Source organism: Syngnathus acus, chromosome 2 (genome assembly GCF_901709675.1).
Source record: "Syngnathus acus chromosome 2, fSynAcu1.2, whole genome shotgun sequence".
Taxonomy (NCBI): Eukaryota; Metazoa; Chordata; class Actinopteri; order Syngnathiformes; family Syngnathidae; genus Syngnathus; species Syngnathus acus.
This window is the reverse complement of record NC_051088.1, coordinates 24519739-24544602: the sequence shown is the minus strand read 5'-3', so window position 1 is coordinate 24544602 and position 24864 is coordinate 24519739. Positions and strand designations below refer to the sequence as shown.

General features: G+C 42.0%; 2 protein-coding genes across 3 annotated transcripts; both read right to left on the bottom strand.

The window, feature by feature from the left end:
* Nucleotides 1-1152: 1152 nt before the first annotated feature.
* Nucleotides 1153-10812, bottom strand: LOC119138530 (plakophilin-1). 2 transcript variants are annotated; one of them, XM_037278689.1, is made up of 15 exons: nucleotides 10517-10812; nucleotides 8571-8692; nucleotides 6349-6516; nucleotides 6111-6268; nucleotides 5898-6030; nucleotides 5588-5795; nucleotides 5347-5515; nucleotides 4807-4924; nucleotides 4213-4377; nucleotides 3948-4124; nucleotides 3524-3680; nucleotides 3268-3454; nucleotides 2588-2672; nucleotides 1255-1364; nucleotides 1153-1168 (listed from the first exon to the last, which is right to left on the bottom strand). In XM_037278689.1, exons 1-14 carry the CDS (start codon nucleotides 10683-10685, stop codon nucleotides 1290-1292), a joined length of 2091 nt encoding a protein of 696 aa, XP_037134584.1. In that variant the 5' UTR covers nucleotides 10686-10812; the 3' UTR covers nucleotides 1153-1168; nucleotides 1255-1289. The 2 variants fall into 2 exon arrangements, with proteins under 2 accessions (XP_037134584.1, XP_037134575.1); XM_037278680.1 differs by lacking the exon at nucleotides 1153-1168 and having other exon boundaries at nucleotides 1218-1364; nucleotides 10517-10811.
* Nucleotides 10813-13041: 2229 nt separating this feature from the next.
* On the bottom strand, nucleotides 13042-23781 carry tead3a (TEA domain family member 3 a). Its single transcript, XM_037275092.1, has 14 exons — nucleotides 23583-23781; nucleotides 19958-20206; nucleotides 18878-18942; nucleotides 18689-18751; nucleotides 18518-18580; nucleotides 16982-16993; nucleotides 16337-16447; nucleotides 16203-16246; nucleotides 16033-16094; nucleotides 15606-15742; nucleotides 15328-15498; nucleotides 15005-15145; nucleotides 14775-14927; nucleotides 13042-14648 (listed from the first exon to the last, which is right to left on the bottom strand). Exons 2-14 carry the CDS (start codon nucleotides 19962-19964, stop codon nucleotides 14535-14537), a joined length of 1143 nt encoding a protein of 380 aa, XP_037130987.1. The 5' UTR covers nucleotides 19965-20206; nucleotides 23583-23781; the 3' UTR covers nucleotides 13042-14534.
* Nucleotides 23782-24864: the final 1083 nt, after the last annotated feature.

The window sequence follows — 24864 nt, the reverse complement described above, 5'->3', positions numbered from 1 at the left end:
TTAAAAAAAAGCTTCGGCAAATATTTTCGAGCTGGTTGCTAGCATTTCTCTTGTAGTAAGAGATTTGATGGTTTGCATATATTACAAATTTCTTGCAGGTTTGGTGCGCAGAAAAGTAGTTATTTTGTAACTGAGTGACAGTAAATGCTAGTAATTATATGCCTCTTAAACATTTCCACTAAAATTTTAACGGTGTTAGCATATTCAAATGTCAAAATAGTTCAATTAAAACTCCAGAAAAAGAGGAAGAACCATAATTCTCAGTCATCTTCATTTTGTTTACATGAATCCCCTCCATTGGACACAATACAAAGAATTACCAAATAGCGATTTTGATTTTTGAGTTCCTCATTTTATTCAGAAAACAGACAATAATGTTAAAAAAGCAACGTGTAACATGAAATATAAATCAATGAATTTGCCTGTTTGTGACATTAACAGAAAAGGAACATTCAAAGTTAATTGTACACATTGGTAAATATACTGTCGCGGTGAGTTTAATGAGTTGCCAGTAGCGAGTTAAAATACGCACTGTAACCGTGTAACGTTTCCACAGTATAACATAGTTTGTACTATTTTAATGTTTCAAAATGTACCAATGATTAAGAATGTGTTAAAATAGTGCTCATTTGAGGTGATCAGAGTGTCTCCTCCTGATTTAAAGGCTAACTGAAACTAAGCTAGGCTATGCTAACTGTTTTATATGAGATAAGTTTCTCCTGTAATATCATTTTGGTAAGCTAAAACAATTTCCCCGTAACTCAACGTTTAGCAAAGTTAAAAATTGTTGTTGAGAAAGAGATTAAATTAACAAGACATATATTCTCCTTTTTCTTTCATTCACATTCATCATCGTCCTCAAGAAAGATGTGATTGTAAGTGATATATTTTAGCATTTTCACGACACATTTACTACTCAACTGAAGCCATAACAAAATCACACAAGTTAACCAAGCGAAAAACACACTTGCCCATTCATATGCACAGATGCAAACCAATCCAAATTAAATACAGACAACACCGCAAAATTAATAATGACGTTCAAAGCTTCTTTTTTTTTTTTTTCCAAACATAATATGCTCAGCAATGATGCGATTTATAGTCGCTAAGGCTCTTTCAACACACCGATTGTAAAGTCGGTCATTTTACCCTACGTGCTGATTTCCATCTAGAAGCACACAAAAACATGCATTGAAAAGAGGTGGAGACAAAAAGAAAAAAAGGTTTTAAGGCTATTGCATTCCAAAAGTATACCTATGGGCAAAGGTGGCGTCGCTCCCCAGTTTCCATCACTCAATAATCTGCATGGACCTGTACGCCGCCGTGGTGTTGTCGTTGATGAATAATGACTTGCTCATTCCTAGCTGTGGATCAAAGAGTTCAAAATTAAAAACAGTTCAACCACAAAGGTACTTATACAACATCATGACTAACAAGTGAAAACGAAAATATCTTATAAAATCAACACAGGTAGTAAAACAATTGACAAATCGAGGCTTCAAAATCAAAATATTCTCTCAGCTGTCAGACGCTGAAAACACGCCAAGCTCAACTTTCAATTCTATTTGTTTTGTACCTTTCTGATGTCATGTTTGAGTGGTGAAAATATAGCTGTTAAAATCCGGTGGCTGGAATATATCCGACCAAGATGATCACAACACAAAGTGCTAGCCACCAGCTAGCTTGTGAGGCTAACAGGCTTCCGGATGCCGCGGAAGAGTGCCAATGTTATTCAACCTGTGGCTCACACCACATGACAAACATCCGAGCACACGCTTTACGTTTCGATATATTACGGTAGCCTAACCGCATGCGGCGGGAGGTAGTGATGGCAAAATGAAGCTTCATGAACCAGTTGTTGTATTCTTTGTCTCCTCTAGATGGCAATGTTGGGTTAAAGTGAGGGTTTTAAGAAATGGCAAGTTGGTGGGCTTTCAGAGTGTGCCATCGAGAGGTCTAAATAAACACAACAACGGGTTCATGAATCATCTTGAAGCTTCATTTGCCCATCAGTCGCGGGCGGGATGACTAATTCTGGATATCCAAGTGAATTACTGGGTGCTGTTTTAGCCATGTCCCCAAAAATCAGGAAAACTGAATTTGTTGAATGGTATAGCTATACAGGTCTCAGTCTTATCAATTATCATTAAACATGTATTTCAATATAAATCTATGAATTTACACCATTTTAAATGATGAACCACAATATTACATTGACATGTTTTGCCTTATGCAATTGAGACCCGTTCAATGTCACACCTCTGTATGCAAAGTAGCCAACTGTGCTAGTCTTCGTGACAACTACGTTTCAGAACCTCAGCGTCCTGACCTTTTGATAATGGTTCATTTTCCCTCCATGACACCTCCCATGACTGACAGTGAGCGCTGCGAACCAGTCTGCCGGGATTCCAAAGAGTTTGTTTCTGTATTCACGCAACGACTTGGGTAGGGCTCCACAGAGAAAGTGAATGTGCACTTTGACTAATAACAAAACACGACAATACAAATCGCTGGCCCCGTCGTGTGTTGTGTCTGCACGGTTGTGGACCAAAAGAGTTAATTGTGTTGCGCTGTTTTTGCTATTTACCTTTTTCAAAATGTTTTGTAAGTTCTTGTCATTCCAAAAGTGATAGAGGAGCACAGAGGCTGCTTTGCTGGCTTTGGGTAAAGACCTGGAAGAAAAAAAACATTCTTTAAAACGAATACTTATTTTAACCACAGCGTCATTTTCTATGTGCAGTCTACAAAATGTACATCGTAGTTTGAATGAGCCAAGCAACATGGCCCAAAGCGACTGAATTGTTTACATGACTAGTTTTAGTGCCATTTGAAATTTGAATGACACGAATAGCGTCGCAACATCATAAATTTAACAGCCAGAGTAAAATGTCGTAAAACGTCAGACCACATGAGCTTTAGTTACAAAACTTCTGTCTCCGGTTATAAAGCGAGATTCAGCTAGCCTCTGCCAAATGATACCATTACATTTTACACAGTGTTTATATACTTAACTCCATTTATGTCATTTGTATGTATAGCTAAAAAAGTGAAGTGCGGAGAGTCTCTGTCACCAAAATGCACAATTACTGTGAACGAATGTTGAATATCCACATTCTCCTTTATTACTCGCCTGTTTGTATTATTTTAATGGCATTCAAAGTGTCTGGCGGTAAAATAAAAATCACATTGTTCACTTTAATCAGCCACATCGCTTTGTGTGGAGCGGACAAGAGGCTTAATTCACCTTTGACCCACTCTCAAACTCACCTATTCCCACTGAGATCGGCCACCGATGACACCAAATCACTATCGATAAACTTCTTGTTGACCTCCGTGTCCACCATCATCAGATTACGGACAGTGTTGCAAACTGTCGCCAAGCTTTCGTCATTGTTGCCCAGCTCTTGGGGGCCAGCAGAGAGAAGCCCGGTGAGCTCCGGCAAAACCTGCTTTGCTACAGAAAACACAGGAGACACTCAGCGCTGCTGCCTGCCTGGAAAGCAGAGGACCAGAGAATTCTCACCCATGGTGGTCTGCAAGCCGCCGCCGGTTCGACCAATGTTGCCCAGCAGGGACACAGCGGCCTTCTGCAGGCTGGCCTTAGGTGACCTCAACAGAGGGACAATATGCATCAGAGCCCCCAACTTCTGGACCAGGATCTGACTCATGGCACCTGACCCCTGGAAGAGAAACAATTCTTCAGTTGAATTGTGGCAGGTGTGTGCGCTGACTTCCATTTTGAATGAAACCGGTTCATTCTGAACGCAAGTTAAGAGAGGGTGTGGACATTTTTGCAAACGCATCAATTCAGCAGTATTTTACAAAAGTTGAAGAAAAAAAATCTATTCAGTTGTACATGAGAAAGGTCACATTAAAAGTCACTTTTTTTAATCGCAACATCTGAACAGGGGTGTGCAGACTTTTCATATTCAATGCCATGGACTTACAAGATGTTTGCTGGCAGTCAAGTTCTGCAGCGCACCACAGCAGGCCTCCAAGGTGGCGTCTTTCTTTGACGAGCTGAGCAGAGACAAGTAGGTCTGCATAGCTTTGGGATGGCACAACCACTTGGCACCTTTCGGGTCAATGTCATCCAGCATTCCTCGAACGTTTTCGAACGAAAACTGACGAGAAAAGGAGGAGAACCGGGTCACCTTGGACAAGATGGTCCACGGGGGGGCTCAAGGTTTTTTTTCCCTTCCTCATATTTACCTCCTTTTGAACCTTGCCGCTCTTTGGGCTGAAGCATCCGACCGTCGGGCTTTTCCTGCCGGATTGGCTCTCCGTTGAAGGGATGAAGTCAGCAAAGCACTTGGGGGACTCGCTTTCCAGCTGGTAGGTCAAATTATGGAGGATGCATGCACAGTTCTCCACAGACTACATAAAGGACACAGAGTCAATCCATCAATGATATGATAGAAGTTTCACTTTTTGGATGAGAGACTACGCATTCGGGCAACCACCGTTCCTTTTGGAGGTCGACTGTATCCATTTGCAAAAACACAGAGGCTGAACACTCGTTACTGTGTACTGTTGCCAAAGGCTAGATTGACAGGAAAAGCCAGTGCAACCCATTTTTAAGGAAGCTACGTGAGCGTGCAAATGATTGAAAGCAGGAATTATGCAAATCATGAGAGTCACATGAGGCACTTGTAACATGCTCGTGAACTTTCGAAAATTGATTTTAGGACACATCAAGACCACATCTTTCATCATTTTTGTCATATCTGAGCGAATGCCGCTCGAGTCCGACTCGTCCGACCACTGAGAAGGAGTCATTTGACGCTCTGAATGAACCGGGCCTACCTTGTCGTCAGGGTTGTTGTCAGCCACACAGGACTGAAGGTAGCACATGAGCGAATCGATAAGTCCGCGGCAGTCTCTCATGGCCGTCCTCTCCCGCAGCTTAGCGCAGCTCAGGTTGCTGCAAACATTTCAAATGCAAATATTAGGATGGGAAGCATACAAAACCATACAACGAACCAAAACAGTGCACAAATCGATATCTGCATGCTACTAGTGGAACTTTTGGGTTGGGTTGTTTTTAACCCAGCATTTTTTAAAGGTGTATTGTAAAATTGCGTACGAGTGGGACACTAGAAGTAAAAAAAAATAATAATAATAATCACAGGACAAAGAGCATACTAGTACATGAACCTTAGGCTGTATTATAATAATAATGATAATAATAATAATGATAATAACACTAATACATATAAAATAAATATAATAAAAAATAAAAATAATTCTTATTATAAAAATTATATAATAATATTTTTTATTTCTAATGCACTATATGGAATACATCAAAGTACTTAATAGGCTTTCAATAATATAGACTCTCACCGCAGGCACCCCGTGGTGTTGTAGAACACTTCAGGGTGGATGTTGTTGGAGGCGCTGTCGTCCGACCAGCGTGTGAACGGCACCACCACGTTCTCGGTCAAGGCGGGCAGCGCCGTGGCTATGAGTTCCCCCTTCAGCTCGTCGGCAGAAGACAAGTTCCAAAGCAGGCCTACCCAAGTCACAGATGAGAAAAAACTCAAGTTTGCCGTCATGATATTTTGCACGTGCTCAAAGGCGCCACCTGTGATCTGCTTCTGCGTCTCGCTACATTCCGTCTCCTTGAGTAACTGCAGGGCTTTGGCGATACCGCCGCATTGTTGAACCTGCTGCTTATTCTTGTGGTCCTTGAAGACCAGGTTCCTCAAGGCCCCGGCGGCGGCCAGGCTCACAGCAGGATTTGGGCTGCGCAGCAGAGACACCAGAGTGGGGATCCCCCCAAGCTGGAGAACCTGATAGAGAAACACAAAGTTCATTCATATGCCATCGGCTCCTTCGGTCATCTTAACATCCCATCGAAATTTTTTTGGTGGTTCTAAGAAACTCAGACTGACCTCTTGTTTGGCACGATCGTCTTTAAAAGTGGTTTGCTGAATGATGGTGGCGCCGCACTGCTGGAAATTCTCCTCGGGGTGAGACAAGAACTCCACAGCTTCCTTGATGGTCAAATCCGACGAACCATTGAGGCTGTAGACGTACAATTTTTTTTTTTTAAAAACACATATTTCTTCTTTTGTGTTCGAGATGGTGACAAGAATCAAACCTACCCTGGTTGCTGTTCAATCTTGGACGTTTTGATGCCGTGCGACTGATCGGGAGGCGCTTCCAAATATCGTTGTTGGCCCACACCCGTGTGGAAGCCGTTGCTGGTGGAGTAAGCGCTGAGTCTCTTCACTTGAGTCTGGGTGGTCTGCCCTTTGACTCGCTACCAAAACACCAAACCAACGTTACGAACGATGAAGAAAACACGTCAGCATCTTGCCAGCCACCGTCAGATGTGCTCACCCTGTTGTTTGCAGGAGCCAAGGCGGGATCGCTGCGGCTGGATTTCATCCCGGCGGGACTTTGAGGCCAGTTGGCAGCATTGAGTTGTTGTTCCCATGCACCAGACGTGCTGAGGTGTTTTGCTCCCAAGCTTTTTGTGGACTGAGTTCGACTCTTATGGGCATATTGCTGCAAAATAGAGGCAGGGAAAAAAAAAAAATTCAATTTGATTTGGAGAAACAGCAGCATAAAAATGGCTTTATGTGCTGGATTACGTTTCAATGGCTTATTTATTTCTTTCCTGCGTGCTTTGACCTTTGTTTTCATCTTCTTTTTATGTGGAGGGCAGCAGAAAGCAGTGAACAATCACACAGACTATGGGCAGGTAAGATAATACCTGCAACTGGAGACTCCCTGCAGCAAAACACACAAGTGCTTTGTGTGCAGCACCAGCACAACCTGAATTCACAGTCCCAGCGTCATTAAAACGACTTAATTGCAGCCTGTTACATCATCTTTTTATTTTGTGTGCCAGTATCTTGCCATGCACCCTGATTGGCGACAATTTTTCGGTAAAATGTCACATAATTAATCAAAGCAGATGATAAAATGCAGAGTGCAATATCGCAATAAATGGCACTGCAACTAAGAGCACTTTATTTAGAACAATATTATTTTAATGTATTGGGGCCTACAATCAATAGAAGATCATTTTGTTACACGAAGTAGAATAAGAGGATTAAAAATGTTGTCAGCTTCTCAAAAGAGCAATCAAATATTTCTTTTTTTTTGCTGATGGTTGATGAACACTGGAGAACAATTTGGGGGGGAAAAAACAACAACAACAACAACAACAAAAAATTACATTTTCATGGTGAATAAAACTCGGCATACTGATGCCAAAATGGCATTCCATGTTTTTCAAGCACATCGAGTGCTAAAGGCAAACTGTGGCAAGGTTTTCTTTTTTCAGAAAACTAGCATAGTAGGGATTTTAGTTGAGGGTTCTAGTCAATTTAATTTCAATTATATGCTGGTTTTAAAATCGTTTTCAAAGCTAGTAACAAGTAACTGTGTTAATAATAATAAAAATATATGCATTTATAAAAGTATGTTATTTCTAACCTTTATATAATATTTTGTTTAAGTGCAAGTATAAGGTCTTAGACCTCACTCTCTTCTACAGTAGTGTATTTTTTGACTTTAGTGTAAGACAAAGCCAGTTGCCTGAGGCAGACACCTGCATGTTATACAGTTAAGACAGACTGGGAGGCGTTCCTATTCAACAGACACACCTTTCAATTGAAGATCAGCATTCAATTGCCCAACTAATAACAGTTGGCAATCTGTTGGACATTTGCAACTGTCTGGGAGTTACTTTTTGCGCGTTCAAACTTGGCCTGCTCCCAAAAAAATGCAAAAGGCAGGCTAATTGTGTAAACACGTGAATTAATTAATTATGTCATAAAAAAAAATTACAAAACGTAACAGCTCAAGTAGATGTTCGTTACAGTAACGCAACGAAACTTGGATATTCTGGCATGATTACTTAGTCTCTCTGTGTTTGCTTGACCAATCGATGGGCAGTCACGTCACTTACCGTTTAACAAGTGTTCGTTTGTTTAACCGAAAAGGACTTTTGAACGCCCCTTGTTTAATGGATGCCAGTCTAAATCAATAGAATTCTTTCCATAAGATAATAATAAATTGGATAACAACTGAAATAATATTCTTATGATAATATTCTTCAAATGAAATGTGTGCACACCAGAAAGAGCACACAAAAACAATCCCATCCAGCTATCAATCCCTCCATTTTCTATCCCAATTATCCTCCTCAGAGCTGGCAAACTGCCAACAACCATTCCCGACCAAGACCAGACTTCCTAGCAAGCGTGTCGTGTAAGAATGTATCAATGATTAATTACAGACGGAAATGTTCCAAAACAAATGACTAAAGAAAACATCACACAAGAAGATAAAGCGGGAAATGATCTAAAAACATTGCAGCATACCGTAATTTTCGGACTATAAGTCGCGTTTTTTTTTTCATAGTTTGGGTGGGGGGGCGACTTATACTCAGGAGCGACTTACATACATATATATGGGGTTTTTTCACTTTTTTGGGCATTTTATGGCTGGTGCGACTTATACTCCGGTGCGACTTATAGTCCGAAAATTACGGTATTTGGGTTTGGGTTTCTCAAAGGGCACAAAATGCAATGGGAGTGTGAAACAATTACCGCTTTGTTGAACGCTGTCGTCTTGGTGGAGACACTACGACCGAAAGTGCCATTGGCTTTGCTGGGCAAAAACTGGAATGTTCCAAACTCGTCCAGTGGTGACAATGGTGGCAAAGTTGGGCCTGTGGAAAGAAAGAGGACACTGATGAGGGCGGTTGAAAGGAAAAAAATAAATAAAATAGCACAGGGACACGACAACAGGGCAGAATGCCAATTGGCAAACACGTATGTCTGGATGAACAGAAAGATTCAAAAAATGGCAAAGCCCCGTAATAAACAACAAAAGGAGTTTCCACCTTTGTCACAGTCAATCAACAAGTTGAAAAAAAAAACAGTTAAAAACATTTTATTTTTAATTTTATTATTTTATTTAAAAAAAAAAAAACAGTTAAAAAATGTTATTTAATGTTTTTCCCCGCATTGGCACTTGGCTGTGAAACAGACATGACATCATGTCACCTGCATAAACATGTTGAAGTACATTTGTTCGTCACGTATGATTCACGAACACGTGTTAATCATCGCACCGAAACCAACCATTAAACAATTATGATGGGCTCGCCTTTTAGTTTCCACGCTGTTAAGGAGATTTCACTAAAGATGGCTACAATAACAATGGGGTCTGCAACCTGTGGCGCTAGGGCCGCATGTGGCTCTTTTTCTGCGGGACACATCGCTCTTGGAATATTTGACTCATTAAAGACCGATTTTGTGCACCTGGTTGGATGTTCCTATATTCATAACAAACAAAATCTATGGGCATCACCCTTCCATAATACCTTTGCCGGATTGTTAGCGATGATCATTTGGGATGAACAGCAATAAAACAGCTTCGACTGACTAAAGCGTGATGTGCTAACATGCGCTAACTGGAAATGAATTCCCTTGGTTATGATTCTCTTTCTTTCTGCACTCATGTAGCGTGTTAGCTAGTCAATGATTGGAAACACCACATGCCTCATGACATAACAAAACCAAGTTGAATTTTAAACGTAAAAAAAAAAAAAAAACGAATTCGAGACGTGCCAAATATTTGTCTGTGTCAAATATTCCAATAATTTGAGGAGAGGCTTATTGACTACACACCATATTTGGCACTGGTGATCACGTGTCGCAACATGTGAAAGCGTAGAAGCTATCCGAGAGCTTCTCTTCTCTCCTCGGATTCTCAACGACACAAAAGACACTTTCTCTCTGTGCTTTCTTCTTTCTTTTCATGTAAGCACTCAAGCTGAAAAAAGCTTGAGTGTGACGGGTCAAAAGCCACACACGGGGAGGGCTGCATTCCCTTGCTCGGAGGGAGCAAAACACTCCGGCCAGCCAGCAGGGAAAGTTGGACATCATCAAATTCTTGAGTGGATGCAGCCACAGGTCACATTCACACCCAGTCACAAAAAGGGCGCAGTTGGAGTGCATAGTTCTTGCTCTATCCTATTGGACTCTTTGGTATTTCTATTTCCAAGGCCCCCAAATGTACTTTTATGAATCCAAGGGTTGAAAGCACTCATTTTGGCATTCAACATACTTTTAGGCTGGGTGAGTCAGAATTAGGCCAACTGTACGGTTGCATTTATGATACAGCCTAAACTTTCTGACATTAGGAAAAATTATTCTGGCATTTAGTGAAAGAGCATTAGATCTGCCTCGCCACATCATTTTTTTGTGGGTGGGGGTCCAAATTGCATCCCCTCCTCTTTATTTTCATTCCTGAAGTTTTTTTTTTTTTTAACCACAAAATTAGCATTAAAATATCCTTGCTTCTATTTTGCATGACGACGTCCAAACCAAACTGTTGCTGCAATACAATAAATGGGCGGGCAAATTTGCCATATGATTTTGAAGTCCGGAGAAGGAAAATGGATTTGACGACTTCCTTTTCTAGAGCCTTGCTTCTCGATTGATTGTGACGGTTTTTCCTGCAGCGTGCGCGCAAAGTTGTTTCGTACTTGTAGGAGTGCCGTTCTTTCCGTGTTTGGACTTGCTCCTCTTGATGGTCTGCACTTGATCCAGCACCCGGTGCGCTCCCGTGTGCAGCCTGGCGTCAGACGGCACAGCCAGCGAGGTGTCATCCACTTTCCCGACCGTCATGGCCGAACGCAGCGGCTCCGCAAGCATCGTCCGTCTCCTGCTCGGTGCTCGCTCGCTCGATCGATCGAAAGGCTTGCTCGTCCGAAGCAGAGAAGCGCGGCGCAGCTTCTAGCAGCGGACGTGTGCACAAAAGCACGAGAGGCGTGGAAGCAGCTCCACCCAGCGCCTGAGCCGCGCCCAGTTGAGGTGGGAAGGCAGAAGAAACGATGATGAGGGACTGACGAGTCGCCAACATGCAAACAAACGCTGACTGCACTGTTCAAACGATTTGATAGTCTACACAGCACGGGAAGAAGTATTTCACAATGAGCACGTGTGAGAGGATTTGAGTTGTGTGTAAATATTTGACACGATGCATCCATTTTTATCATTGGATTTAAACTCTACGATTCTGTCCTTTGCCACGTAATGCTCCAGTTTTTTCGGACCTTGGGTTCATTGCATACAAACTGACCTAATTATCTTAGAAAAGGGAGTCCCACAGGGATCAATTTGAGGGCCGCTTCGTTTTGTTTTATTTGTATCTAACCATGAAAACGTTTCAGTCATAATTAAATTAGATTATGGTGACACTTTATAGATTTTGTTGTCTGATTGTCAAAACTCAACCTAGGCTGGAGCATTTGTTTACTTTCAAAAAGAAGGTTCTTCATAAGCGTCAATTATATCTGGTCAAATTTCAGTATACTTAAAATTCCACAAATGTCAAATCCAATACAGTAAGAAGTCTATTTTAATTTGGCCCTTTTTCCCCTTCAGAATCAAATCAAACTGACCTCGTTGATCTCTGTGGTTTCCAACTAAAAGTAGCTGAAATTCTTGATAGCAGTTGCTTTTGTGGTTTTTTTGCTTTTGTTTTCCAATTTGAAATCTTTTCTCCACATGAATAAGATGTTACAAGGCTTTCCAGCTGCTTTGATGCTGTCATTTGTCTTCAAGGCCGATTCCTCACATTTCCTTCAAGTTGCCGGTCCATACTTGTAACATTTTTGTGCTTGCTGCTCCATGCCCTTTGCGAGTAGACAGATGTGAAGTGACGTGTCTTTTTCTCATTGAGAACTTTTTCCACCTTTTTTCCTCTTACCTGAAAAATAAATATGACCTATTAGAAACTGAATCTGGGTAGTTTTTTTTTTTAATTCCGTTGATGTGTATTTGGATGAGTAAGTTGCATTACTTGTTTGGGTTGGGCCTCGGTTACGATTGCTGCTTGGGAGATTTAAACAGCAGACAATGACTGTTCAGGCTGACCTTCTGTGTTATGATGGGTCATCATGACACACTGCTTTGTGAACATCTTCTCCACCCATTTTTTTGATGCTGGCTTATAGGTAATGAGCAACAATTGCTCATCAAATTTCTAACCCCTTTCCAGTAAAGGTCAAGACAGTCAAGTCTCCTTTATATTCCAAACATCCATCTCGATCAAACCATTAATGCTGTTCATACATTGAGACTAATTCCAATGTTGGCGAGATGCCCGAGCGAAACAGGCCATGGCACGAGTAAGCCTACCAAAGTGCATTGTGACAAGGAGGAGGGGCTAAAATGAAGTAGAGTAATGCGAGCGTATAACCGGATTGGTTTTGGCTACGTTTAAGCATGTCTGAATTTTCCCACCACACCCTTCGCACCTGCAATGCGACAACTTAAGGCTGTAAAAGCTTCAGTGGGTTATCATCAAACTAATGGCATTATTACCACTCAAATTTGTCACAATAGGAGCCAATGCACACAGTGGGACCTTAGCCATCAATTATGTAAATGTTGTCCTTCGAGATATGTTCCAGCTATGTTAATGGTGCCGATGACAGATGTTGAAAGGTCACATTGTCTTTTCAACGCAGAATCGGCTAGTGCAGTAAACATACAATCAGGGCACTAACTCTCAACTCAGGCACATTTGAACATTAAAAAAAATTCAAAATTGCATACTCATGAAGGGATGCTCTGAGTAAAACTGACCATGTGACTGTTTTGGTTGCAAGTACTCTTTCATCTTTAACAGCTTCGACTAACAAAAAGGCAGATGTAGAAATAGAAGTTTTTATCTTTATATCATTGCCATTACTTTGTGATGTATTTTTACACATTTTATTTTCATAAACGCTTTGTTACGGCGATAGCTGTTGTGAAAGCGCTATATAAATAAAAATATACTGGATTGTAATATTACTCAGAAATGAAAAATCTTCCAGTAAATGTGGCAACACTGCCCCCTAGCAGCTGTAATCCGCCGTGCATTTATTCCAATCCCATTTTTTTTCATTTGAATAAACGCCCCCTTGTTTATGCATTGATTTGAAATGCAATGTTAAATATAGATTTTCACACCATTTGCAATCCAAACATCATGACAGTAACTAGAAGAGTACTCGATGGGTCCTGCAAACACCGTGAGTGATTTTATTGGCATAGCCTAAAAGGCACATATTCAACATATGTGTATACATAGACTGGAGAAGGAATATGACCGAAATGGCGGAATGGGCCTCCACACAACAAATGGGATTATTTCCGAGTGAACATGTTGGCTCAAACTTCCGTGACGTGAAAACAAAAACACACATTCTTGTCACGGTCCGCATGATGTATAATCCTGCTAGTAAATGAGGGGATGACAGATCAACTAACGAGTGTTGCTAAATAACGTGTACAGAGTTAAAAACATTCCACGGAGCTAAACAAGTGTCAGTTCAGAGAACTTGACCCCAGTGCACTGTGGGTGACCAGGGCTGCAAAAAATAGATATATTTTTAGAGTATTAGCGGTAGCTGTGCTGGTAAAAACATCTGCTTTTACAAAAATAAAAATAAGAGTATATTGAGCTAATTTTGGCTTATAAAACGTACCATTAAAAATGTAGTGTACACGTCCTATACGTCAGTGCTCCTTAGGTCAGGGCTTTATGAAAGCACATTTGAATCCCAACTCACACGGAGGTAGAAATAATGCAGCAAAGGCAAATAAACAGTTCAGGGAATTCTCATCCTGTCAGAACACTGACGCCTTTGTGTCGATTAATTTGTTGGCAATGACTAAAGCGTTCGTTAACACTAAGATTTGATTTGTTCGGAGTCAACTAGTCACACTTTGCTTCCTTCAAGGTATGAATTGCCATCTTTTCTTGTGATTCGGGAAATGCTGCCATTACACACAGGACAGCTGAAGACGGTTATTGTGGTAGATACAATAATAGTGATGAAACAGAACATACAAAATCATTTGGCAGTGGATATATAAAGTCTACACACCCCTGTTCAAATTGATAGCTTTTGTGATTAAAAAAAAGACTGTGATCAATTATTTCTTCCCATTAAGCCTTATCTTACAAAGAAAAACATGAGTCCAGCTACATCTTAATACACACTTGATCTTGCCTGCAAGGTGAATTCTCGTAGCATTTGTGAGTTCACAAAATACATCTCGTCCCAAGCCCGCTATTGGTTCATTTGGAACATTGCCAAATGCCAGTTACATGAGGGTGTGCACACTTGTGCAACCACATGATCAGTTATTCCAGTCCTCCTCTTGAAATATTTGCAAAAGGGTGTGTAGACCTATCTACTGCATATTCAAAGTCCTCACTGTCAACGACACGTTGGCTTTTGCTGGGAACAAATGCATTCATTTTTGCTTCCGGAAGCATTATTATTCTTCTGATTAAAAACACTGAAAAGTAGTGAAACTGATTATCATGAACAACAGAACATGAACAGATTATTTACACTCCCAAAAGCATCACACGTTGTTTTGACTTTAGTGTTTCAAATATGGGCTGTGCTGGTGAGGCAAAACGCTGCTGGTGTGTCAACGCTGTCAATCTGTTGGAGAAAATGGCCGACTGTAAGGATAGTCTTGGCGTGTCCGTTATAGCTAGTCGTTAACTAGGCGGTAAACGTGGTACTGTGCGCCGTGTTCACTGGTGGACACTTCAAACACAAAAGCGATACACAACAGAGTCTCTTGAGTTTCTCTGTTGGACACCACCTAGTGGAAGACAGGAGAAAGTGCAGGTGGTTGTAACTGGTTGCGTCGGTTCCCAGTGAATGTGAATATTTGCGAGTGGATAAAAATACACTAGTCTTAAATTAAAAAAATATATTTTTTACCAACCTGTAGTATGGTGAAGTTCTCCAACACGCTATTCATCATATACTTCTCCGGTAGATGTTTGAGTTTGTGGATGAAGTTGATCATATATTCACACATAGGTGAGCGATGGATACGGAACACGTGCTTCCCGCCTTCCGTATGCGCGTACTCCGTCTGAAGTCCGCAAGAAAAAAGAGCGCTGAAAAAACGCTGCCGTTTGGACGCTGGCAAAAAGCTTTTGTTTGGCTTACCTCGACTTTTTCCACCACCTGCTTGCCGAAGGAGCAGACCTTTGTCGAGACGCTGATTGTGATATTCTCCGTACCACTGTACTGGCTACTCACGCCGTAGAAGGCACCGGAACCTTCTTCAAGATCGCTGCTCAGATCTGCCTAAATGAATCATTCGAAAAATGGAGCATGTTTTATAAAGTAGACGATTGTAGGTGACGTATAAAAAGTCAATTGGATTAAATTGCGACTTTTCTTTATTTGTGGATTAGCAGTTTAGTTACAATTCATCAACGTATGTATTTTATTTTTTTTTTTTGCCATAGGTATTAAGGGTTACTCACCCAGAACTTGACAAGAAAGAAAGCATTGTGGGGCCCTTTCTCGTATAGCTCCTTCAGGCCTCCTTTCTTCTCGGAGAACTTGTCGTAAATCTGCCTGACATCTATCGACTCCAGCACGGGGTCGCTGTAGCTGGGGTTGGATGGGCCGATGTGCACAAACAGATGCTTATACTGCGAGAAGAGACGAGCCGAGGTGAGAAGAAAAGGGAAACACGTGGGGGGGGGGAGAAAAAAAATAAATAAAATGAACCCGGTGGTCCACCGGCGACGGAGCGTACCATCTCTCTATCTTTCTGCGTCTCCATAAAAGCAGAGTACTCCAGAAGCCGTAGTTTTGCTGAGGCAATGGTTCGGTCCTGCCACACAGGCGCCGCCGCGATGGCTGCCGGGCGAGGGGGAGGCAGGGACTCGTAGCCTGCCAAACAGATGGGTTGACGCTAACCTTTGGGGTTTCACCTCATAAATAACACACTGTCAGCGGAAATCTTGTGGTCAATTTCAAAACGTAAAAGAAGCAATAAGTAGGTCAGCGGCAGGAGCAAGGTACAGTAGAACGGTGAGCGATAAGTGTTTTGAAAGCCGGCTAAATATTATACAACATGAGTACATAAAAAGGGGATATTAATATAATATTTGTTTTTTACATGACTGGCCGCGCAATTGCAATTTTATAGTCACCCATGCTGCTCAGATTTCTTGACTTACTGATGGGTGGAGGAACAGGAGCTGCTAGTGTTGTGTAAGGAGGCTGTGCAAAGGGCTTGATGCTAAAAGAAAAGAAGCAATTAAAAAAAAAAAAAACGTTCCGATATTCAGATTCTCTCATCTCACGCAAGCATGTGACGCAAAAAAAAAAAAAAAAAAAGGATGCTTACTCCTGAGAATGTCCAGGCTGTCCTGGCACGTGGCCGGGCCAAAACTAGACCAAAGAAAACAGCGGAGAAGGGAAAGAGGAGATTTTATTACTCCAAAGTCTTTTTGCCAGATGTGTGTTGGTGTGTTTTCGTACCCTGACTGGCGGAGGGAAAGAAGCTTGGCTTTTCATCACACTTGCAGACACAATCTGAGCTGATGAGAGGTTGGCCACTGTCTGTAGTGCTTTGTCTTTGGAAACCTGGTCCTGAACATGAATTGAAAATGTTATCTGAAGAAACCCCAAGACACCAACGCAACATTCCGAAGAGTTAATATCGGTGGCTACCCTTGACAGCAAGCCAGCCTGCATACACAAATACTTCATCCGTCCATTTCTTTTTTTGTTTGTTTTAGATACAGCTCGAAGCCTACCAAAAAATGTTTTTTTTTGGGCAGCTTGGACTGATGGCAAGAAACTCGCATTCACACCGACGAAGAATCTTCCAAAAACCTAACATGCACGTCTTGACATAAAATACCTCAGCATGATGCAATAACTACGAGGGATTCAGAACAGAGTGCAAAGCAGATTCAGTGTGATGCCAAAGCTTGTACAGGTGCTAGTAGAAGAAAACTGCAGCCACCACCCTTACGGTACTAAAGCCACTTCAAATCAATAAAACACAGATAAAGCAAATATTTGTCATGTAGAAGTTGCACTGCATTGAGGGCAAGCGTTAACGGTGAAGGCCAACAATTAAGCACAAAAAAAAGCGGCGTAGTATGACCAAAAACTTACCAAGTTCATGGCCTACGGCAAAGAAGAAATGTCACATTAAAAAAAAAATCAGTATCGTCCCAATTAAGTGTGATGGAGCTTGATTGTATAAATCATAAATAAAGCAGACTTTGTCACAAACGGGAACCATTTTACCAGACTAAACAAAAATAGTATTGCCAACAAACTTCAAATGGAAATAGAACTACCATTAGAACAGTCACAAAATGGCCACTCATAGGTATTTCAATATACTGGGCTGATAAAGACAGTTGATGACAGGATATGGTAAAACCACAAGAAAACTCAAAACCAGTGAAGATCTGGAAGAGCTGAGGGGAAACACGGAACACGGAGCGGATGCATCAAAAGCGTTCCCAGGATGTACGGACCAGGCTCGTTAAATCTATGTGTGCGTACTAGGGGTGTAACGATTCATCGATACACATCGATTAATCGATATAATGCTCTACGATTTATTGGCATCGATGCTAAACGTAAACATCGATTTATATCGCCGTGTTTGACCTCGGACATGAGACGCGACTTTATTTTGAAATCCAGTTCATTGTTGCTTGCTTCCTCTTTCCGGGAGCAGTACGCGGCGTGCTGGGTTGTGAGCAGAGCAGGCACGTGAAAGGGGAGCTCCTGGGCTGGTGCTATGGCTAGTGCCCAAGAAGACGAGGAAATTCGCTCCCCTTTGGGCTTCAAGTCATTCGTTTGGAAGCACTTTGGATTCCAAAGAAAAGATGGCTCAACGGACAATGAAAATTATTGTAAATAAATAGTTCAGTAATGCACTTTAAAGTTAACGGTATTACAAAAAAAGAAAGAATATTCATTTTTCTTTACTTATATGAGAAAAAATATAGGAATTCGATAAAGTTCAGTGTTAAAATAAGCACTTTGTATACTACAATACTCTTATAATTTCCTAAATAAAGAGTTTGCAGTACCTTGTTGATTTTGCGTATGAATTGTTATAAATCAGGATATTGTTCTATATTTTTTATTTCAAAAAAATAAATAAAAATATCGATCGTGGAGCACTATATCGTGATGTATCGTGAATGAATCACAGCAGGCTTTAAGATATCGGCAATAATCGTATCGTGGTCCTTTGTATCGATATGATATCGTATCGTGACAAAACCCGCGATTTACACCCCTAGTGCGTACGCATGCTGGGTCACGTGACCCTCTGGTCAACCAAGCTCATGCAAAGTAATAGCACTTCAAACATTAGCGCCGTGCATCATTTCTTTATTTATTCATGGGCTAAAAGTGACCGATGATGTCACCAAACCTGTTCAGCTGCCAATGGGCAAATCCAGAACATAAAGATGTGCGGAACTAAATCAATTATTGATGTCAAAAGCTCAAGTCCCCATCATGCACTAGCTCAGTCGCTCATGGTAGCAATTTAAACAAAGCAAAAAAAAAAAAAGATTCCATGACATAATACGAGCAAGCCAGTCAGCCTTAGGTCATCGAGACTGTTATCGTAAACGGAGTCGGGGCAGAGCGGCATGCGTGGCAGCGACACCGAGCGCGTACCTTCAGCTTAGAGTGAATCTCACGAGACTTTCGTTTGGCCAAGACTTGCAGGTGACTAGAGACCTGACGGCGCACGTGGAGGTAGAGGAAGGCGGCAAAGAGGACAGGATGGAGAGAAAGAGAAAAAGAAGATAAGCTCAGAGGGATGACGTTTATCCGGCGAGCGCCCACCTTGATGCTCGCCTGGTATTCACGCACCCTCTTGCGGGCCAGAACCTGTATGTGACTAGACACCTAACGGCCAGGGTTAACATTAGGAACATATTCACAACAAGGATTTCATTTTTTTTTACTGGGTTGGATAACAAACTCAAATAAAAGATGACTCAGCGGTTACAACGTTGTAACCGTCATGGTTACCTGTTTGCGTGTGCGTGTCTTTCCTGTCCGTAGCTTAATATAGCGAGCGATCAGCTCATTTCGACCTACAGGTGAGAAAGAGAAATGACATCACAATGAGACTCCGAAGCTGACAAAACTGGAAAACCCAAAATGAAGCAGCGATTATGAATGTGAAAGTAAAAAAAAAAAAAAGTCTCAACCAGATGGGGGAATAACTTTAGACTACGGCTGGATTTTTATAGACTCCCTCAAATTGAAATCAAAGTTAGTAGTTGTTGCTGGCAGTCAGCCAGGGGAGATGAAGCAAAAAAAAAAAAGGAGGGAAAAACAGAATGGAGGACATCATAGTTAATAGGCTTCCCAAATGTGGTGGGACAAAGTGCCTGGTCAGCTATTTCTCTCACAGGCTTCCCCCTCCATCCCATCCCAAGCAAACCACACCCGAGCAGCTGCTCGTCGACTCACTGCGGCAAACGAGGATCGGGACGAAGGTGATCGAATCAAGCCCCACCGGCCGGCCTGATCCAATCCAGGCCAAAGCAAACATGCGTTAACATTATCAACATCAGCGCCACAGTCTCCACTCTTCTGGGAAGTCGTGCTGCTGAGTCATTACATCTTTACCGAAACAAAGAACACCCCAAATGCGACAAGGGAGGTTGACTCAGACACAAAGCAGTCAATTCCCAAAACAGGACAAACACTTTTGCTGGATTCTGCCACTGCTCCAAAAGGAGATGTTTTTTTTTTTGCAGAAGAGGTTGTTTGCATAGTAGAACTTGCTGTAGCATAATATCAATTAGATATCAATTATAAGGGAAGTGTCAAAAATGACCAACCTAGTACCTACTCTTTATCAGTCTTTCCCAAACTTTGAAAATAAATAAATAAATAAATAAATAATTATAAAAAAAATTCAATTATAAAAAATATATATAAAGGAACTGATTAGGGGTGTGCTAAAAACACTGATACGTATCAATATCAATAAAAACGATACGGCATCGATATTCTAGTTATCAAAAAAAAATTCGACTGTGAACTGACAAACCTAATTTGCACGGAAGGTAGAAAGCGGACTAATTTTCTCTTCCTCACCGTACATCTTGCCCTCATCTGAAAGTATAATCTTCCTCCTGCCGCAGGGAGGGTAGATGGCCAGCGCTTCCTGAAAGCTCTGCTCAATGTCAGGACTCCACACCCCTTCAGGGTCTCCGTCCAATCCCCGGTCTGCCCCGTCGCCAAGTCCATCTCCATCGCCGCTGCCGCCGCCCTCCTCCTGCGCCCCGTCAGGGCTGCTACGGCAACTCCACTCCGACGCAATGATGGCGGCGGCTCCAGCCACACCTTGAAAACACACCGCAAGGCAAATATTAGCTTTCATTGAAGGGTCACTCATGACTTCTGCATTGGGAGAAAAATAATTAAGACTTCATGTTTGTTTCAAAACTGTTGTGTTGCAAGTGTAGCAAAAGTGATTGACGTGACATGTCAAAGTTTTGATTTGCCTTGGGTATTAAAAAAAGAAATAAAAAAAAGGGGGAGGGACTTATACACAGTTCATCTTGCCACAGTTGTTTCCATTTTTATAATGACACACCTCATCATTTCATGTACCGACATGCAGGCAAATGAATGCATAGCACTTGCAGTATAGCATTGGTATGAACAATTTTGGGGGTCCATAATTATTTTTTGCAGACCCCTTGAGCTATCCTTGGCTACCCAAACAATGTTACCCATGAAAGAAAAAAAAATCCTAGCTCTGCCAGTACTCAAGGAAATGGCTGCTATTATCATTTATGTCTCAGGTAATTCATGCTAATTTTTATACACACCATCTTCCTTGTTCACTTCTCGATTTTGTGTCAGAATTCATACTCGGGAGTTACTTGCTTTCCCTACACATCACAATTTGTGCTCATAAATATCCAAGTTATTCAAGAGTGACCTCCCAGGTCCATTTTTGTAGCAGACCAATTTGCTTGGAACCACCTGATAATCTTAAGAATAATTCAGCATTTGTCTTTCAAACCGGGACAAAGACAGTCCAGTTATCTTCATGTGTGCACCAGGCCTCGGTCGTATTTTATTTAGCAGCACGAGTACAGCTTTCCTCGCTAGGCTACAGTATCACAACGAGGCACAGTTTTGCGGTGCTAATCACAATAACTGTTGACATGGTGTCAAAATCACTTCCAATATGTGTCGCCTGATTCCAACATTAGTCTGTTTTCTTAACAAACAACCTCGGTTAAAGTAGCAAAGCCAAAATGGACTTCAAAAAAAGGCCTGATCCCCCTGTCTGCACGGGCCACATGAGGAAATTACACATTCTTGTGTTATTGTTGGAAGATGCTTGAAGTCTCCTGACACACACCAACAGACATCTGTAACAGAACCCTGGCTGGTGTCTAATGTTTTCCAGAGGGCGGCTAACATGGTTCGGGCCACAGAGGATCAGTGCGGTGGCGCAGCTTCCCCTGCTGCGGTGCAGGCTTGTCGGACACACTCGTTTCAGGGCTTTCCTATTTTCAATCACTGGCGACAGGACTTGTGCTGTCGCCATGGTAACCGGGCAGACCTAGCGCGACATGGTTCGGAGAGAGCAAAGTCTTAAAGGACATTGTGAGGGGGGCGAGGGGATACGTGACGAATTTAAAAGTTGTGTAACGGGTCTTCAAGTTGAGAAAGATGCCGTTTCCTCCAGGTTTGTTTGTGCTGGTGATGAGGTTGTTCATTTTAGCAGTACACTTACTTAAGGTAAATCAATTATTCTGCCCTGAGTGGTAGCTCTGTGTCCGGAACGCTATTGACGCAGCATTGGCTCTTTCAGCGCAGTATGTGGATGTGAATCACATCATCCGCGACAGGTTTATCGGGCGGGGCGCAAATGGATGCCAATAAAGACGTATCTCTCACGAGGCCGGCCGGTCACAGAATCAGAGACTGTTGTTGTTTACTTCGTGTCATTCATGCACATGGAGCCACTTCCCTGCGTCATTTGCTAGAAATGGATTTAATTCGTCAGTTACACACTTGCGACTGAGTTTAAATGCATTGAGAAAGGAACTAATCCGTTTATTAAATGATTCCATTCAGCACTGCATATTCATGCAAAAGATTAGTTGGACCAAATCAACTTACCATTAAAATATGCTTACATATTGTTTAAAAGTAGCTCAGTCAAAGTATTATGTTCCCCAAAATGATGAATAATTGTGATTAAAACAATCGATCATCATTTTGGTCCAAATAATTTAGTCCTTGAGTTTACACTTTGTGGTTTGGTTGGACTTTTTTTTTTTTTTTACGCTACAGGCCTAAATAAGTTATTGTTAAAATTGTTTTTAAGACGTTATATCACAGGTGTCAAACTCAAGGCCCGGGGGCCAGATACGGCCCGCAACATTATCTTATGTGGCCCGCGAAGACAAATTGTGCATCAAATTCGTGTCATTACTAGAATTGCAAATTGTCTTCACTTTTAATAATATCATTTTTTTTTTTTAAATATTTGTCCAGTTTTTACTTGTCTGATTTGTTTTGTAGCTTTCACTGTATATAACATGAGGTGCTCATACATTTATTTGGGTTGACGGTCATCATGGCCCTCCGAAAGAAGCTATGACTACAATGCGGCCCACGAAAAAAACGACTTTGACACCCCTGCGTTATGTCCTACGTCACACGCACTGAACTGATAAGCGAAGCAAAAATAATCAACATGGAATTGTGAGGTTCTTAAGAATAGCCAGCCCTAATTGGATCTGAATAGATGAGGGTGGACCTTCAATTGTAACTCGTGCGTTTTTTTTTAGAAAAACTGCGTTTTGGCCTGGAAAGAGTTTGCACGTTGCAAATATCCTGCAATGTGGATGTACATTAGATGCTTTTTGCAATGTCGGTGACTCCCTGTAGTCAAAAGGTCAGGTGTTAAGTGCAGTGGGGAGCCAGGCGAGCAGCCAAGGAGCTAAATAAAGCAATGAGCTGACAAGACACGCAAACTCCAGTGACAACAAGCCTCTTGCTTGAATGAGAGAGAGAGAGAGAGAGAGAGAGAGAGAGAGAGCACCACTCGCCCGCTCACATTATGGAGAATCCATACTTTGATTTCTCTGCATGCCGTGTTTTAAACGAGCATCTCCAGGAGCTTGTTCGAGTTACACCACAGTGAGCACAAATGAACCGAGGAGAAAAGCAACTTTCACAAAAGCGTGAAAACTTTCAGAGCACACCGGAGACTGCTAGCATGGGAGGGGGAAAAAAACGCGCAGTAAAAGTGTTTTCAGGTGGTTTACAAAAGGCGAGTCTGGCGATCAAAATTGCCCAAAATTTAAAAAAAAAGAGAATGACAGAAAGGCCAGATGCTCGGATAGTACGTTGGGGATTATTTTAACCGGATAAATCCACGACAGACGACAGCTAACGCGCGGACATGCTAAGCGGTTAGCTCGTGTGCTAATAATACCGCAAGCAAGTCAAGCAACGTTGGCAGACGCTTGGGGGAGAAAATCGCCGTGGGAGGCGGGAGAACACCAAGCAAAACATACGCGCGCCAACCTCGGGATGATCAAAACACCGGCGAGAACAATGCCAAATATGCCAACTATCCCAAAACTTCCCAGGAGCACATCGGCCGACGCACAACGCGGCGCAGCGCAGCGTCAAAGTTGCAGCGCAAAACAAAGACAAAGAAAGTTTGCTGGGCTCAAGTTCTCACCTTGTGACGGCTTTGCTGCTCTGCCGCCTCTGGGCTGCCCCACGATCGCGTCTTTAACAATAGTAATAATAATAAAAAAAGAGCCCGCTCGCCGAGAACAAGATGCAAAACAACAAATTTGACAGCGAAGGCGGAATTGCCGAGTTGGAGTTTGCTGTGAAATGAGAGAGCGCCGTGCACGTACTGACAGAGGCGTGGCGTGGCGTGGCGTACCAAACACGCGCAAAGGCGAAACTTTGGCTGGCCCTGGCAGTACAAACTCCTCCCATCGCGTCACAAAATCCCTTGCAAATATCAGATTTATTCGCATTTGTTTTCATTTAAACCTGCACTCGCGCTCATTTCGCAATGTACTTTTATTTTTGAACAATGACTTGACTGAGGTGCAGACAATCAGGTCCCACAAACGGTTGTCCGTATTGATGGATAGATGAAATAAACATGAATAATGACACACCTCTTGGGGGCAGTCCTCTGTAAGACAGGAATGTTAGTCATTCTTCGCAGAGGATAAAGAATATATGCCTGTGAGTATTGGTCCCAGGTCTGTCTATACATGTTGCTTCACCGTTTGTGTTCAAATCACTATTGCTTAAAGAGTTTTACCACGTGACGCCAATGCTTTTCATTCGCTTGGCTATAACATTTTGCATTGTTCCGTGACCAGACAAATAAGCCTTCGTCAGCCTCGTTTAATGATTTACATCACATAGCCGGTTCTAGCAGGGTGCGCATATGAGCAAAAGTGCAAACAAAAGCGTAAAAGCCTGCTGGCAAACTCACGCAGAGTCTTAAAATGTGCAAGCTTATTCTTATTTGTAATAAGCTCAATGAAGCGGATTAAAGCCTGACTGACATCCGATCCGGAGTCTTAATTGGTCCTGCCGGAGTTCATAGCTCCACTTTGGCCTGTTTTCATGCCCAGAAATCAGATCAGTGCAAGCCAAATCGTATTAAAAGCACAGCTGGCTAAGCCTCAATTTGTGTTTTTAGCAGATGGAATTCAAGAATTAGTAAAATAACCAAAGGAGCATAACAAGACTGTTGAAGAAAGGCCAGTCAAGATCAGAGGTCAAGCTGCTGACATCCTCTCGAGTTGTTGCACTTTCATTTGACCACAAGAGGGCAGTATCCCCCAGATAATACCGGCACTAATAAACTAGTCCCAGCAGATGGTTTGAAATCATTTCATTTTGTTTTACAAGGTCCAGAAGAGAAGTAATACATACGTCAAGTTTAATAAAAGTAAGACGGAAAAAAAAAATCACAATTGTTTTAGTTT

Coding starts and splice junctions, on each gene's coding strand:
- LOC119138530 (XM_037278689.1), bottom strand. CDS start 10,685: ATGCTTGCGGAGCCGCTGCGTTCGGCCATGACGGTCGGGAAAGTGGAT. Junction 4,925..5,346: donor AACACCACGGGGTGCCTGCG/GTGAGAGTCTAT, acceptor AAATGTTTGCAG/CAACCTGAGCTGCGCTAAGC. Junction 4,378..4,806: donor ACAACAACCCTGACGACAAG/GTAGGCCCGGTT, acceptor TCCTTTATGTAG/TCTGTGGAGAACTGTGCATG.
- tead3a (XM_037275092.1), bottom strand. Junction 18,752..18,877: donor AGACACGCACACGCAAACAG/GTAACCATGACG, acceptor CCTGGCCGTTAG/GTGTCTAGTCACATACAGGT. Junction 15,743..16,032: donor TCCTGTTCCTCCACCCATCA/GTAAGTCAAGAA, acceptor TCTGTTTGGCAG/GCTACGAGTCCCTGCCTCCC.